Source organism: Anser brachyrhynchus, assembly GCF_964034855.1.
Source record: "Anser brachyrhynchus genome assembly, chromosome: 7".
Taxonomy (NCBI): Eukaryota; Metazoa; Chordata; class Aves; order Anseriformes; family Anatidae; genus Anser; species Anser brachyrhynchus.
The window spans coordinates 6,842,460-6,859,589 of record NC_137701.1 but is presented as its reverse complement, the minus strand read 5'-3'; the positions used below and the strand labels follow the sequence as shown (position 1 = coordinate 6,859,589).

Genomic DNA, 17,130 nt, shown 5'->3' with positions numbered 1-17,130 from the left:
GTTATTTTACTTTCCATCTTTGGGCCCTAGCTCTCCATCAGTCAGGAATACTGGGGAGTGGCTTGGTAGAAACAGCATCCCTTCGTGCTCCCCGTGACTTCTGATCGAATACTAACAGCACGGCTTTGTGATGTTGCTGGTTTTTAATCAAAACTTTCAGTGGGATATGTATGAGCTCTGGTATGGGATGCTTGAAAGTGCAGTTCGTTACGGCAGCATCAAGAAGTACAGTGTTCAGACCGTTTCAAGAGCTTCTGCATGTAGAGTAATCTGATGAAATGCAGACAGCTCGACTAACTGTTACAAAGGAAAATATGCTCATAAAACAACTTTGAACTTCTATGCTAATGAGTTGCAGATTTCTTGAACAGATTTTGTTTTCTTGCACAGGAAGATCTGGTTGCTCAGCTAATGTATTACTTTGCTCTTTGGATGTGCCTAGTGCAACAGATCGATGCACTGCGAAATTTTCAGTCCTTTTAGTGAGAAGCTTTCCCTGCTGCTGTGTTAGAGCGCAAAATTCAGGACTGGGGAAACTTACTGAAATGGCTGAATACTAAAAGCTAAGAGCATCTCCAGCATTCAAGTCCTGTTCGGCTCTGTGTGATATTTTTATTGCTTTGGAAAAATAATTCGATGTAGCCTCTGGCTGTGTACAGTTTTGTGACTTTGACAGTTGCAGTGTTCGTCCCCAGCCTACCTTCCCTTGTTTTGACACACCGGAGTCATTTTAACTGAATGACTTGTTCTTATTATTTTTGGATGAAATTCCTTTAAGACTGGTTATTTCAATCTGTGCTAAAAGACAGTAAAGGAGCTTTTGAAAAGGAAAATACTAATAAAAACTCCTTTGATTCGTCCTTATGTTTCTAAGGGTTTTGTTTTTTTCCCCTCCATCCCCGAGTGGGTGATTGCAGACAATAGCAGTCTTTGTTTGGAAGCCTAAACCACCAGTTTGGCATGGCTCTGTCTATCCGTGACCTATTTAGTTTGAAGTGGATATTTTAACTGCGTCGTGCAGCTTTATTCTGTGGCATTGCACAGTGTAAGATCTGCTGATATTGGGAAGTTGTGACTCGTGTGGGTGTCGTGAGCTTGCATTTGGAGATTTTATCATCTGTGTAAACATGTCAGCTGTTTGTAAGTCCCATCTTTTCCACCTGTGGAGTAAGTGGAAAAGAATAAAGAATTGGAGGGTAGGTCAGCGTTTTGTTCAAGCAGCATGCTTTCACAAAGTGCTCTTTTATTTGTAGCGGATTGGTTTATCAGTATTTGGGTGCAATTGGTATGGGGATTTCAGTTTTGATTTAGTCAACAACCAACCAATAAATCTTATGAAGAGTATTCATTCATCTGTAGTAGAATGGATTGATTTTTATCTCGCTGAAGCTATCATTACCTCAGTCCCATTGAAGTTTGGTTGTTCTCCTTATCATGTGCTGGGATAACTGAAGTCTGCCTTGGGCTTTGGGTACTGCTCTGAATACAAAAGAGGGAGGTAAAACATACAAAACCTCCTCCTCTTGTTGTTATAGCTGACAGTGGAAAAATGCTCATGCTTTTGTGATTAGGTAGACTCCGGCATGAAGTCTGTTGGCTCTGTGTGGGGGTAGTTGGATCTCAACTGTATGACTAGCTGGAAAAAAAAAAAAAGCTCTTAGTTATATTAGGCAAAGGGAAAAGGTCCAGTTGTTCCAGCTCCACCCAAAGAGAGAAACAGGATTCGTAGGTCAGGAGGAGGAAGGGGAGTAGTGGGAAGCTCTCTATTCCCCTGATCCCTGAGTCACTAGCAAAACAGGATTGCTAAACCAAGGTGAGTCATCGGCTACCTCACAGTGTGGGGATTTTCAAGTGAAGGTAACCTTGTGCTTGCTTGTTCTTGCCTCTAACTAAGGTTGAGATCTCTGAGATTTTAGGTAGAAGGACTTGCTTTATACTAGGTCAAATTCTTGTTCGTGGAAACAGTGCTTCTGTATGTTTGCTGAGGTTGTCTTTCTTTTGGCTAGCTGCATTATGTTTCCCTTTACCTAGAACTGGCAATATCATTTACTTTGGTATTCCGAAGAGGTTTATTTTAAAAGAAATTATGTGAATTAGGTGTCTAATTAAATTTTACAACTTAGGTATTCATAGCATGATGACACCAAACCAGGCTTCATCAGTTCCCTTCCTTTTGGCTCATGATTGTCTCAATTCAGTCTGGCACTTGAGCAGGGGTAAATGCGTCCAGTTTTCTCGTAACTGCACAAACAGGCAGGCTACAGGTTAGTCACAATGCCAGTCATTTTATAGCAATACCATTGTTTCTGTAGCTGATAACACGTTAAAAATAGAAGGCACCAACTACATAAAGCTGATAGCCAAAAGAAAATCCACATTAAAAAAGCTTTTGATCTTTTTAGTTTTATTTGGAAGATGATTTAGACTTTCTTTCCCCTTTATTGCCAGTTAGCATCCCTCTGCATTAGTTTCCATATATAATTTTTAACCCCATATAGTACAGTCACCCCACCTGGAAAGTACTTTGTAAGACAAAGCGCTGTTGGCTTGGCATGTCAGCCCTTTTTCCTTAATGACAAAGTTATGTGAAATCATCATGTGAGGTCTACTTTAGCAAGAAGGAGCAAAGGAAAAACCATAACATAGGCTGTCTTCACAGATGCCAGCTAATACCCTATGGTCAAGTGACACGCTCCTGGAATCCATGACCCAGCAAGTAGTAGCCCCATAGTGGCTGCGTTTTAATCTGACAAATAGCGTTGTAGAGCTTTAAAAGTTGTTTCTTGAGTAAATGTAGTCAGAACCTAATTTGTATCACCTGCATATATTCATTTGAATGTGTGTCTAAAGTGTATTGCACTGGTGTAAAGGCATTTATAGGGTATTCCTGGGATACCCCAGAGCAATTGAGAAATACAGGAAAAGCAGCAGTGGCTGTAGGAACTGTCATAGCAGTAAGGCTGTGACTGTACTACATGTCACAACGTTGATTTGGATTTATAAATCCCTGTATGTTTAAATCCTTCCTGTATTAGTTTGCTTCATTTAATGCAGGTACTGTTTTTAAAAGATATAGGGGGAGGGTTTTCTCTTTTATGACTGTCACTGAGAAGTTATACCATGATAAAATAATAATGAAACCAGGCTTTTTATTCCTACTAAAACACAAATGCTGAAGTCAGTCCCATAACTTCCCAATGTCACTTTAAATAACAGTAAAGCTACAACACCTTATTTAACTCTGATCTGCTCCACAGAGGGCTCACATATAACTGATCTCTGTTTTCCCTCGTGAGGAACAGAAACCCAAATGGTTTCTCATTTAAAGGAAGGGGATTTTTGATGACAGGGTGGTTTCCAGATTTCCTCGTAAAATTGGTTTCTCTTTGGAAGCTGAGGAAAAGGCTTACAATCTATTTCCCCATTTTTTTCCTGTGGGGAATTTTGAAGGGAGGTGGGTGGGTAAATGAAGGTAACTTCTTTAATGGAGAGTTACTATTAGATTTGGCCTGCATTTTAACATTTACAGTTTTTATGAAAAGTCTGTGTCTCCAAAATAAGTGTCTGGTCCGTTTTTTTGTGTGTTCTAACACTTCCCTATGTTACCATGAGTCTTGAGCTGGACAGCATCCCCCTTTCACAAGAACCCCCTCAGCTTTAGAGAACCTAATGAAGCTTGGAATACAGGATAAATTCAATGTAAGGCATTTTATCCTTGAAGCAGATGTTACTTTGTTATCTGCACCTGCACTGACATTAGTGAAGTTGTGTGATGGAGCAGGTTTTACTACATTTGTTGTTGGTTTTTAAGCATGCAAATTTCTGGTTTGTTATTTAGACTTTGAGAAACCATGATGCCAGTTTCTGAAGTCATGACACTTGGAACTTAATTAACTTGGGGTCATATTTATTTGTTTTCTGGTTTGGAGGCTTTTAGTTCAATATATGGCAGCTTCTGACTAGATCTTGAAGCCTAGATGCGTGCATATTAAAATTGAAGACAGATTTCTAATATTATTCTTAATTTAGAGCTGAACTGGGACTTCTCCAAAGCTGTAGAAAAGATAATTTTGTCCCTGAAAGCCTGAAGAGGAAGGTGTCTTCGTAGCTGCCGTCCTGGACATTGCTGCTTCCTTGTGTGTGGGCAGCACCTGGAGCTTCTGCAGCTCAGGAATGTGCTGGAAGAGGCAGAGTGGTTGTTTTGGCAGCATGTGCTGGCTGAACAACTGCTTCCCCCCTTCTGCGGTGTAGTCAGCATAGACTACGGATGGATGGCACCATTACGCATTAGTCTGGCTTTTTTATCACCTTATGCTGTCTCAGCTGATGCATTCGGCTGAAACTTGAAGGAGATAATTTCCTTAATGTCTATGATGAAGTCAGATTGCTGGCAGTGCTGTATGGTTGCTTATCTGTTATTCCAGCAAGACCATTACTTCTACGTGCTGGCTGCTGTTTTAAACATAAATTGCAAGTCTCTATATACCATATGCTTCTATGGTATTTAGGATAGGATTCTGCTTTACCCTATAAAACTGCTACGCCACCTTCCATTTTAATCGTAGATATATAGCGTTGCATAAATATCCAATGGCAGAAAAGGATGTAAAATGCCACGCTGTGACTATTCCTGGTAAGATTTATATTGTTTAAAGCGTTACAGCTTTGTTTGGCGAGTAAAACTGTATTCGAGAGTAGCTGGACAAACACAGGGTAGAAGCCAAATCTGTCTTTCTAGGCTGTGTAACCTTGGGTGTGGTGTTATAATCAGAAAAAAAGCCAATTTAAGTCCACAGTGCTGCCAGAAAGGATTTAGTTCCCAGCCCTGGCCATGTGTCCCTGCCTTCTCTCCAGCAGGTCAGCACCACTCCCTTCCCTGTGCAGTCAGCTGGCTTGGTACCTGATCGAGCTGCCTATTTTTTTTGGAGGGTTCATGTTCTGGCTGTGACCTGAAGGTGGTAGTGCCACAGCAAAGGCTGGCAGCAGGAACATATCGATAGGAAAGAAGGGGACCTGGCACCTCTTCTGGGGGCAGCTGCAGCTGAACGTGTCGCAGTCATGCAACTGCATCCTCTGAGCAAAACTGCCTGTGTTTTCCCATGGCTAGGCTAAAGGGGAAAGATGATGACAAAACAGTGACTTCAAAAATGTGCTTGAGACACTCCCTATCTGAAAATATCTCACTCTGTCTTTGGTTTTCTTTTTTGTAAGAAGGTGCCATGCAGACCTCCGAACTCTGTTTCTGGCTGTGCCAAGGGTGACAGTATGCAATGTACATAAATTTGTGCAGATGTACTCAATCATCCAGCCCTCCATGTCCTGAGCACCTATTCAGTAAGAGAGTGACAGAGAGGGTGACAGGAGGAAGGTTTTTAATTTTTTAAAAATAGATCATTATTGCCATTGAAATCAGAAAAAGCACAATAGTTCTCTGTGATGCTGTGCACTTGGCCTTGATTTCTACACAGTTCTGCTGCTAGAGCAAAATGGAATTAGTCCAGATCCTCGCTTGTTTAGGCTGACTGAAGATTAGAGTCACTTTTTTGTGTCCTTTTTTGTGGGATTTTCCTAGTGGAAGTACCACCGTCTCTTGAGATGGGACACGTTTTATGAGGTGTATGACAAACAAGGAAATGTTGGTTCAAGTGTTTGCAGGTCTTGAGCAGCAGAAGTGCTGATTGATAACAAGGTTGGGCTTTGGGATTCCCCCACAGCCTGCGGAAATGATGTGTGGTTGGTGACCTCATTAACTCCTTTGGCTTTAGGCACTGCAAACCAGCAATTTAGGCAACATTTAAACAAATTTCCCAAGTGTTATATTCATTTTCTCATGAGGATGACCAAGTTTCTGTTGTTCCAATGAAAGCACATAGGAATTATGAAATGATTTAGGGACTTGTAACGTTGACAACTGCACCACTCACTGAGTTGCTTCTACCAAGCGTCATCAAGGAGCAGTTAACATACAGACCAACTCTTTCAACTCTTGACCCTTTTTTGTTGCTGAAGAACCTTTAATTTTACTCATAACTTGTAAGAATGCCAGTTGCCATGCTTTGTGTGCTGCAGAAACATTCAGAATAGAAATGTTAACACTTGATAGAATAGTAGATGAATTTCTGTCCTGACTCCAGCCAATCGTGAAATTCACATAACTTCATCAGGGCAATATTTCCTCTAGAAGCGTTAGTCTCACTTGGTTTTGGCACTGGTTCTTGAGCTGTGCTGTAATCTGACTTGAAAATCAAATATTTCAAGTATGAGATACTCACTGTGTTCCTGTCAAAGATGCTGTAAATGTTGTGCTCTTGCAACAAATCACTATTGTAAAAATACTTCATGTATAAAAATAGCTGCCTTTGGCCCTAGATGTAAAAATAAATAACAATAAATCACTTTTAAAGCCCGTTTCTGTAAAAGGCTGATGTCCCTCAATGTTTTCTGCTTTTCTGTGTGCGTCAAAACCCATGACTTAGCTTTTTTATTCTTACTGTACAGTTTCCCATGAAATTACGCTGCTTTCTTATTTTATTTTTAGGCAACAGAGATTTTGCTCCTGATGATCCGCTGGAATTTAAGTCTCATCAGTGGTTTGGAGCCTCTGTGAGATCCAAAAACGATAAAATTCTGGTAAGTTTTTGATGCCTTTCAGATGTTTTAGGACTGGTATATTGTAGTCGACAAATAGTGGAAAGATCTGGATAACTCAGAATTTAAACAATCCTTCACAAATCAGCTTGATCTGTCTTTTTCAGAATTTATTGGCCAGCCTTCTCCTAAACTGTTCATAAACAAATGTTGTAGTATTTTTTTATTGTTTTTTTTGAGGAAAGTAGAATTAGTTTGAAGTTAAAGTGTGTTTTAAATTCTTAATGAATTCTTCACAAATGCTGCTTTAAGAAAATATTATTTCTAAGATTTTTGCCTTAGGTCAGCTGTTTCTAAAAATACAAACACTTCTGCCCGGGTGGTGATGGTATAAATCTCTGATAACACGTGGTACATCTGTCAAAACTTTTTTGGTTACTATTCAGTAGAAAAACTGCAATTCCATTGTATTAGTCCATACCCCCGAGCATTTGGAAGAGGAGTTTTTCTCACTGTCACATCATCTTCCGTAGGCCTGTGCCCCATTGTATCACTGGAGAACTGAAACAAAACAAGAGCGAGAGCCTGTAGGGACTTGTTACTTGCTTGCTGGATCTAAATCTGTGGAATATGCACCCTGCAGGTCAAGTAAGTGTGAAGAGCACTTCCTTGTGCTTCTGCTTGGAATTTCTCTTGTGTTACATTTTGTGTACATTTCAAGTGAGATGTTTTACAAGTATTTCCCCCTTTCATGTATAGCTTCATAGCCATTCCAGATAAACTAGGCTAGATGGAGACATCTTGGTTCTCCTCCAGTTGATGTTCAGGGTCCAGACCTTGTTTTCTCTACTGTAGGCTAGAGGGTAATCTTTGACCCCAGTATCACTGGAACTTGGAGACCCAAACCTTTTTATTGACTGCTTCAGTAGTAATGCCACTTACATCTAAACTGAGCCTTTTTTTTTTCTTTTGGACATGTCGAGATGTCTGTGTTTCTCTGCACTAAGTGCAGTAAACAGGAATTGTTACTATGTTTTAGCTGATGCTCTTCAGAGTTGTCTGAATAGTGTAACGTTAGCACAAAATATCTGACACTTGGAAGAGAAAAACTACATGGAAAGTCAAGTTTTTGAAGACCAACTCGAGAATCTTTAGATTCTCAGTTATTCACGTAGCTCAGAGACAAAGCCCAAGTAAATAAGATATTGCACAGGCAGGTTCTCATTTCCATGTATACATATGTACATGGTGACACAGTCTTAATTATATTCGGTTTTGAACTTTGAGTCTTATTTTCCAAACACTTTGCATCCGTACCATGTAATTGACTTAGACTGTTTGTAGGCTTATAACCTTCTCTTCTATTATTAAATGTGCAAGTTTTAAGGTTGAACGTTTGCACTAAGATCTTTTTTTTCCTTATTTTGCCCCAAATCATTGGCGAACAGCAGGACTGAAATCCAGTGTGGTCCAACATAAAAAGAGGTTAATAAGAATGTATGAACGTGAATTATTCACGTGTCTAGATCAGGATGTCTCAACATTGCTGTTCTGGAGCTGTATAATCATGAGATTAACTCAGCCTAGGAAATTCTTGCTGGGATAAGTCTCAGTATGCGTGGATGTGTTTTTATTTTTTGTCCAGGTATGCACTTTTCTTTTTTTTAAGGTAGTACTTCAAGTAACTTATGGTTATGTATCTTTCTAATTTTATTCCATTGGAGGAGCAAACCTTATTCTGTATTTCACGGATACTTTATTTCCTGAATAAAAATTTCAAATACTTTTTCCCTGATACTTTAAGATTAGATACCAAAGGAATACAGAGTTGAGGATTACTTTGACTGTAATAGGCTGAAACTTGTATTAAGGTTAGAATATATGTTAGGCCAGCCCTGAAGTTCTTCAAGTATTTGCTCGTGAGTTGTTGATATAGAGAAAATACTGATTTAGGAGAAAGAAAACTACACATTTCAAGTTCAGGAGTGCAAAGTTACAGTAGGAAGATATATTGGAAAGAATCCCCAGAACCATCTGATATACTACTGGTAATATTTATCTTATTTGTTCTTCTTTCTTCCTTTTATTTCCTCTTGTAGCCACTATCGATGCAGATGGACAGGGATTTTGTCAAGGTGGATTTAGTATTGACTTTACAAAGGTATGTGATTGTTACTTAATTCCCATGAGTCAGCAAACAGTTCCAGGTTACCAATCACCCTGATACAGAACGCTTACAAGCACAGATGCTATGAAACGAAATGTAAAGCACCATTCCTGGGGGATAAAGAACAAACTCCTTGTAAATTTAAAAACAAAAAGCAAAACAAACAGGCTGGTAGTATAACTGTTTCTCTTCACATCTTCACAACAGCATGCTTCTATGTGTTGTAGGAATCATGCCATAAGGAAATAAACTACTTTTCCAGCCTCATGCCATAAGCCTCTGCTGCAGCTAGTCCTCAAGTGAAATAAACTGTAGAGTTCAGGTTTTTCGAGATGCTTATTTTGAAAGGATTGGTGTGTGGCTAATTTTAGTTGCTCAGGAAAAATAACTTAGTGCTAAAGTGAATTGGGAAACAATGTTCTTGTGAATGAGGCTTTGTTTTTCTCATCCGATACAACAATTTAACTTTCTTCTTTGTTGTTTTTCTTTTATGTTTGTTCTAGTGTATGTTCTTCCTTTTATAGTTTTTTTTAAATCACAATTACTTTTTAAATTCAGTCACGATAAAACAGTGCATAACTCTGAGAGCTAACTATAGTTTTTTACACTGTACAATTAACTTGTTTAGCATCTTCTGGGCATGTTAAGACCTATTTGTGATGTGGCAATCTTTTGGGTTCTTCACACCTTATAACTGGGTCATATCCCTCCACTCTGTGCCTGAGGACACCCATGTTTTTCCTCGGGAGAACTGTAGAAAGGGCAGTACAGAACTGCAAGTGTTTCAGTTATTTCTCCTGAACCCCTGAAAACCCTTCAGGATTACAGTGCAGACTCTAGTCCGTGTTAAAACAAATGTTGGGCTCTAATCCAACCCCCTAGCTGAATGGGCAAGCCTGGTATCTCCAAATCTGTGACCTAGATTGTTCTGAGTGACGAATATGGGAGCTTTTAGATTAAACCAGGGTAAATGACTTAATTATGCAGCAAACCCTATGATTTCAGCCGCCTGATTAAGTCCTTATGGAGCCAGTTCCTAGCACTGGGGTAGCTAATGTGGTTCAAGTTTCGTAAAATTGTTTGTGGATTGCAGTTGTACCAAGGAATGTGGTGTTGGGGGAATTACATTACAGCTTTTCTGAATTAAACCTTTCTAATGATAAGTTGTAGAAACAGGCAAGGCAAAAGATGAAACTAGTTTTGTGTGTTGACCATAAAACACGTTAGTGTTTTGTAGCATTCTTAACGTTATCTCCTATTTCTGTTGTCTTAGATAATGTGGGTAGAAGGGTCTACTCAAATAAAAGCAAAATTCTGTTGATAATTTTAGATGGGTGGCATAGAGAAGCGAGTCACAGAAGAGGTATTTTTTCTTATCTTAGCATTTTACAAGATACATTTCTAATTAGGTTCAGTCATTCCTTCAAAAACATAATGTCTTGGAGTAAGTGATGCTACAGCAATTTACTTGTGTGGGATTACTTGATTGCCACAAACAAAGGACATATTCTCTTGTTCTTTAAATATGCTTGATGTGAAGATTCCCCGTTTTCTTTTTTGTTTTTCCCAAGGGAGACAGAGTGCTACTTGGAGGACCTGGAAGTTTTTACTGGCAAGGTAAGATATATTATTGATGTCGCAGAAGAGGCTGACCTCATTAATTTTCTCTTCATCTTTTTATTCCTTTGTATCCGCATTCCTCCAAACACTGTCAACTTTGTCAGTAGGAAAACTAACAAAAATAATTTTATTCATCCGTCAAAGTATTTCCTGGATCGTGGGAACCACAGATTAAAGCTGAAGTAGTAACCATATAGATGTCTTTTTGCCTTTTAAATAGCTCCATGATAATTTTAAAGGCGTTTTCCTGAGAATGTGGAATTTGCGTTTGCACTAGCTGGATAAATTTCTTTTAGGATGCTTTGCTGCTTTTTTCAAAATCTACCATTTTTTTATTTTCTTACACACGTATCAAGTATGTATTTTCAGTGAGAAACATACCCTGCAAAGAAAACAATTATTTTCATTTGGAGGCCAAGATGGATTGCATTTGTTTGACTGATCTGTTTGTGCTATGGCGCATATCTTACCTTTTACTGCACTACTCTGTTTCCACAGAACATTTCCTATATATTTTGGTAACATGATCTTCACTGCATGTTTGCAGGATCATTCAATGTTTACCTGTAGCTGTCAGTTGAGATGGTGCTGCTACAACCAGGACAGCTGCCAAGCTCTGTTACCTGGCTTGTTTTTTTATGTAAATACCAATGCTTTATGAAAGATTTTCTGTTTCAAACTCTGAACAAAATGGAATGATTCAAAATCACCTGCAAATGCAGGATAATATAGATTGGTTTTGGATTCATTTTACTATTTCTGGGCAAAAGTGCTAGCATATCTGCTAAAACAAACTTATTCTCTTCTGTTACTACACACACACACACACACAAAAATTCTCAGCTCTGAATAGAAGATGGTAACAGCATACTTGTAAAAACTAATTTTTCACCCCAAGTTTTACTCTGCATTGTGGTATGCTAGACTAGTTCTCCCTATGCTTCGTAAACGTCTGGGGAATATGCATGTGAACTCAGTGCTCTTCTGAAAAAACACATTTGTGGTTTAAACTGAAAGAAAAGAATGTCATGAAGTCACCATCTAGTGGCTACTGAGGTGAAAACAGGGAGAAGGCAGGAATATAATATGCTCTGCTTATTAGCTTGTCTGCTTTATTATGCTTTCAAGTTATTATATTTAGACAAGGACTGATGACTCAGCATAAGCTTATGCTTACTGTTACCTAACTGAGCAGTCCCATTCAAGTCCCAGCTTACATGTAGGAGCAGTGTCTACTTTCAGTGAGAACTGTTCATGTGCTTGTGATTAAATATGTGCATAAATCTTTGCTGAAGCAGGATCCCGATTTCCACTTTTATCCTTTCTAGTACTGCTGCTTTTGGTTCTTTTCTGGTAAGTATTATGGAAGAGTTGTTGCTTTAGAGGCAAACGTTCTGTAAATGTCTTTTTTATTGAATGAGTGCACGTGCAATTTCCTGTTGTTTTAAGCTGTTTTCTTTCTCTTTAGGCCAACTTATTTCTGATCGAGTGACAGAAATTGTGGCTAAATATGACTCCAAAGTCTACAGTACAAAATATGATGACCAATTAGCAACCAGACCTGCTAGTGCTGCTTTTGATGACAGTTACTTGGGTGCGTAACTTGAAAAGGAAGAAAACCTGTTTGTACTTGAAAAACCCTCTTCTGCCATTCTTAACATTTGGCAGATAACTAAAGAGCTATGTACCTGAAAACACAGTAATTTGTGTGTGACCAATGCTTAGTTATCTTGCTGTAAGCCTGATTCAAAAACCAGATGATGACAGAACAAATGGGAATATTTCAAAAAAATTTGCTCTGTAATTCAGGCCTAGTATAAATCATCAGGTATGATTTTTACATAAGTCACTCACATAGCTGCTTTTTTAAAATTAATAGCTGTTTCTAAATCATTTATCAAAACAAAAATGGGAAATAATCATGATTGGGAAGAAAACTAATGAAAAGACTTTCTTAGACGGTTAGGAAATTGCCATTTAGCCTTATATATGTCTCAGTGGATTCAGAAAAAAGCAAGGGTGGACCAGGACATTTTCCAGGGACCTACTCTGAAAATGTACTCTAAAATCCTAAGATAATATTAAAGAGTTCATTTTCTGTGAATATTATTTCTCTTGATACCAATAGTTAGGTATGTAGATAAAGATTTTTCAAGAACAGGACTAACCATATGGAAAAGCACAGAATCTAGGATTAATGTGGCTTTTTGCTCACTAAACTTTAAGCTTGTTTTAGCTTTAAACTAAGCATTGTTTCTGACTGCAGGGTTTAGTGATGCCCCTGTTTTTCTGATTCTTTCTAAAAAAATCTATTTAGATATGTATGTTGTTAATAAACTTAGTAGAGAGAAAGTAAGTAAAATGTATGCTTTTGTTGCTGCATGTAGAAGTCACTGCACTTCTACATTCCAGACAGAAAGTAGAAAGAGTATCCAAACACAGAAAACCTAATTGTGTTTCTAATTAAAACTTGCATGGCTGTATGCAAATTGGTTTGTCATCCCACAATTGCTAACCACAGCTGGGAAGCTGTTTGTGTAATCCCTAGACAACCTGTTCCTAAAAGCTGAATCTCTCGGAAGCAGAGGTGCTCTTTATTTTGAAATACACTATTTTTCAGTGAGTTACATCAGTCGTAGATCTTCTCTGAATCTCAAGTGAACTAGCAACTCACTACTGTGGTAGCTGGAGAATAAGGAACATGAAATTCAAACAGAAGCGTTGTGATAATTAAAGACTCCTAATGTTCTTTGCATTAAAAAGGAAGTGCTATAGCCAAAAAAAACCACTATTGTTCATATTCATTAGATGTCTTCTGAACAGAAGAGGTACTAATGAGCCAGGAATATTTGACCTGCTCTCCTGGATTCTTCTGTTAGCAGAACCTGTCAGATTATTTTAATATTACCTTATAACTGTGTGCAAAATAGTCATCTGTCAGTCACTGTCTCACTTGAAATATTATCAGAGTTATTTATTTTGGTTAAGCATTGATAAATCAGCAGTTCTGTCCTTTATATTGGTCCTGTTCTAAACTGTTGTCAGGTTTTATTCTTTTCTACCTACAGAAAAGTTTCATTTGCAGAGTCCAAAATGGATAGTATTTTACAAATGAACCTTTGGCAAGATTATTAGCAAATAGTTGCTGGGCTTCACTGATATTCAGTAGCCTTGTTATAGATTGTTCAGGGATTCATTTTGAAAAAGGCATTAATAAAGATGGAATCTACTTTTGTTTGTGTTTTTGTTAGGAAAAATTCGAACTGAAGCACTACTGATCAGTCTCTGAGGCTGTCTGAAACATGCTTCTGGTCCCAAAAGAAACTAGGGTACCAAGTCTGCTAAATCCACTCAGTGAACTTGTCAGGTTTCACTGCACTTACACGGATGTTGATTAGTTACAGTCTGCTCATGTAACTGTTGATTGCTTAAGCTAGATAAATGCAAAACATTCATTATATTTTAAGATGAAATGAGAGGGCAGTGCACTGAGACCTATGAAGAGTTTAGACAGATAAAAGGCTTAAAAAGGTTCTTGAAGTGATTTACTAATTTTGTCTGTTGATCAGGTTATTCGGTGGCTGTTGGAGACTTTAGCGGTGATGGAATAGAAGGTAAGATCCTTGTTTCAGTAAAAAAAAAAAAATCAAAAAAAAATCATGGTAATACATTGGGCAAGTCTTTCAAATAAATGGTACAGAACAAATGATCAAGTGCATAGGAAAATGTATGAAGCACTAGGACTGAGCTACCCTGTTCAAGCAAAGGCCTTCTGCTCTGGAACCTGGATGTTACCTGCGTGTCTTTCTTTTTATTTCAGACTTTGTGTCAGGAGTCCCAAGAGCAGCAAGAACACTGGGCATGGTAGGAAATTTGAAACATTTAACTTTGTAATAAATGAAAAGATTAATGTTGTTGGTATGCTATAATGAGTATTTTCTCACATGCAGGTGTCTATCTACAATGGGAAAAACATGTCTTCCATGTACAACTTTACTGGAGAGCAGGTATGTACCTTTACGTGGTACAGTAAGTGGCAGGAAGGTTACTCCTGTAGAAAGATGACATGTTGGGACAGTACTTGGGGTACTAGACCACGTCAAGTTCTATATCATATTAGCTTAAGTACATGGGAAAAGTTAATCAAGTTTGTAGGAATCCTAAGAATATATGTTTTGTGAGTTCTTGTTTGATGGTATTACTTAGAAAAGCAACTTTATTTGAGTGGAGTAAATGCTGCCCACTTGGATAACTAGGAAGGAGGAGGGAGAATGGGGAAGGTATCTGAGCCTTTTACCTTCTCATAGGGTAAGGAAAAGAAATGAAAATAAAAGAAAAACCATTTTTGCAGTATACGTCATTATCTCCCTAACGTCTTCTCTGTACAGTGTTGTGTAAACTTACTTAAGTGTTTATACCAATACAGCTCATAAATTTGTTTTGAATTTTGTTTTTCAGATGGCTGCCTACTTTGGGTATTCGGTGGCTGCCACAGATATCAATGGGGACAAGTAAGTGGGCTCCCTTTTCTCACCCCTGCTATTTTATTAAAAAACAATTTTAAAAAAGCCTTACCTCTAATATACATTTCTGTTTTGTTTAACTAGTTAAGCATGTATCTGTGTAATCAACTTTTTTGCTAGTCTTGAGCATTTTAACAAGTGTAGATGGTTTCTGATATTTGCTATATGTAACTATATGTGTGTATTCATGTAAAAAAATCATCATTTAAAAACATTAAGTTCTGCTATATTTGTTCTTTCTTTGTCATAAATATTTAGCTTCTGTTGCAAATTAAAGATAGGAAACTTTTACCTTAGTATTGACTTGAGTGCTGAGTTAATCCTGCTAATGGATACTTGAGAGAATGAAACCAGACTTTCATGCTGTTATTGAAGAACCTTATCCTTCTTTGGTCCAGTTATACAGATTTGTTTATCGGAGCCCCTCTTTTTATGGATCGAGGTTCTGATGGGAAACTTCAGGAGGTCGGCCAAGTTTCCATTTGTCTTCAGCGAGCCTCTGGAGGGTTTCAGATCACAAAGCTGAATGGGTTTGAGATATTTGCAAGATTCAGCAGTGCAATTGCCCCACTGGGTGATCTAGATCAGGATGGCTTCAATGGTAGGATATCAATTATTGATCAATGTTTTCAGTTTATAGACTCAATGTAGACAGCACATGGAGTGTGGATTCTGCAAACAAACATTAAGTATTCTAACCATGAGTGAATGTTGGACATGAAGGTCTAGACTCCTTTCGATGCTTGTATGCTACTCCCAAGAATGCTAACAGGAGTTACATGTATGCATCGAGCAGAGACTATACCATTTAAACTACAGCATGGATTATTTTAGCTGTTACATTAATCAGTGTTTTACTTCCTATGTGATAAGTACAGTAGACATCTTGATTAAATATCTGACTGTCCATTGTGACTTGCGAGGATTGACATCCTCGATATAATTTTCCTGTTTATATTGTTTAAAGACAATCTTCTTCTTCAGAAGCACAAAGATGACCAGGATTAAAAAAGGATTTGTTTCCTTTGAGAGTTGGTTAAAATAGTCTGATAGAAGAGATTTTCCAGAGAAAAGACTAGTTATTTCTTTTTTATTACTACTTTTTTGAAAAAAGAAAAGTCTGTTGAAAATGTTTTGTAACAACTATAGTGAACTACACCAACTTCTTGAGTAAGTCTTTGGATGAGAAGTCTGAGTCTGATGCAACTGAAGCTGTGGACTCCCAAGCCCTTGGCCAGTGCTTCTTGTTCCTTTCACTTAGGAATGGACAGCAGTGTAACAGCCAAGAATTATATAATTTTGGGTCAGAGACTTCCAGGAATCCTAGGGAGAACATGCTTTGCAAGTCATAATCCAGTGTTTCTCAAAGAGTGGTGGGAATTTGAGTTTCACAAAAAAATCCTTACAGTTTATTTTTTCCATTTTGATTGTAAGTTAAGCATCTTCTGAATGATCAAAAATTATAGTAGGTTAATATTTTAAATTCTCTGGTAGCTCTAATTGATTTTTTTAATGAAATCACAGGCATTTTATCGTAATTTTCACTTGTCTTTTGTTGTCTTGGAGATATCTCATTCTATCTGTAAAACAGTCATGCTTTAAAACCCTGTAAGAGATCTATAAAGCAATATAATTTGTTCCAGTGACTTATCCATTAAACAGTATTAAGTGGATAAGTGGCTTACTCAATAATGGGTAAAATTTGATTTTAGGCCATCTGTGAATATCTTAAATTAAGTCTCTTTTTCTAGACCCTATTTTTTTAAAGTGCTGGCTTGAATATGATGTATATGTTGTAGTTGTAAATGCTTTATGCCATTGGTTCTGATGAGGTTAATATTCAGATTTTTTTAGTTACTAATGGTATATAGAATTAGTGTGAACATGCGATATCATGGCAGCTCTTCATGGAAGACATTGGAAAGGTTATAGGAGTAGCCAAGAATTCTGGTCACTTGATTAGATTATCCAAATGATGTTTTCATTCCATCATATTTCAATCTGAAATAGAATGTAGGTGAGAAAATTGTGGCTAAATCTTCCTTGTAAGATTAATTATTTTGTCATTAAGTCTTTTTTTATTTCCTGGACTGTTTCATTTTGGTAGTGTTAATTAAAATACTTTTTTGTCTCAGTAAGATGCAGGATTGAAATTTCTACTGTTTTCATAAAGTTGGTAAAGATGAAAAAAAAACAAACTGGTAATTTTTTGAGTGTTTTTTTCATGCACCT

General features: G+C 37.7%; 1 protein-coding gene across 1 annotated transcript in view; it reads left to right on the top strand.

Moving 5' to 3' along the window:
• The window catches only part of ITGAV (integrin subunit alpha V), a 46,759-nt gene that overhangs the window by 8,578 nt on the left and 21,051 nt on the right, over window positions 1–17,130 (top strand). Inside the window, exons 3-12 of the mRNA XM_080598790.1 lie at window positions 6,539–6,630; window positions 7,122–7,236; window positions 8,688–8,749; window positions 10,327–10,372; window positions 11,844–11,969; window positions 13,945–13,989; window positions 14,196–14,239; window positions 14,326–14,382; window positions 14,834–14,886; window positions 15,297–15,499. Of these exons, the coding sequence (XP_080454916.1) occupies window positions 6,539–6,630; window positions 7,122–7,236; window positions 8,688–8,749; window positions 10,327–10,372; window positions 11,844–11,969; window positions 13,945–13,989; window positions 14,196–14,239; window positions 14,326–14,382; window positions 14,834–14,886; window positions 15,297–15,499 (843 nt within the window). The remainder of the gene's footprint in view (window positions 1–6,538; window positions 6,631–7,121; window positions 7,237–8,687; window positions 8,750–10,326; window positions 10,373–11,843; window positions 11,970–13,944; window positions 13,990–14,195; window positions 14,240–14,325; window positions 14,383–14,833; window positions 14,887–15,296; window positions 15,500–17,130) is intronic.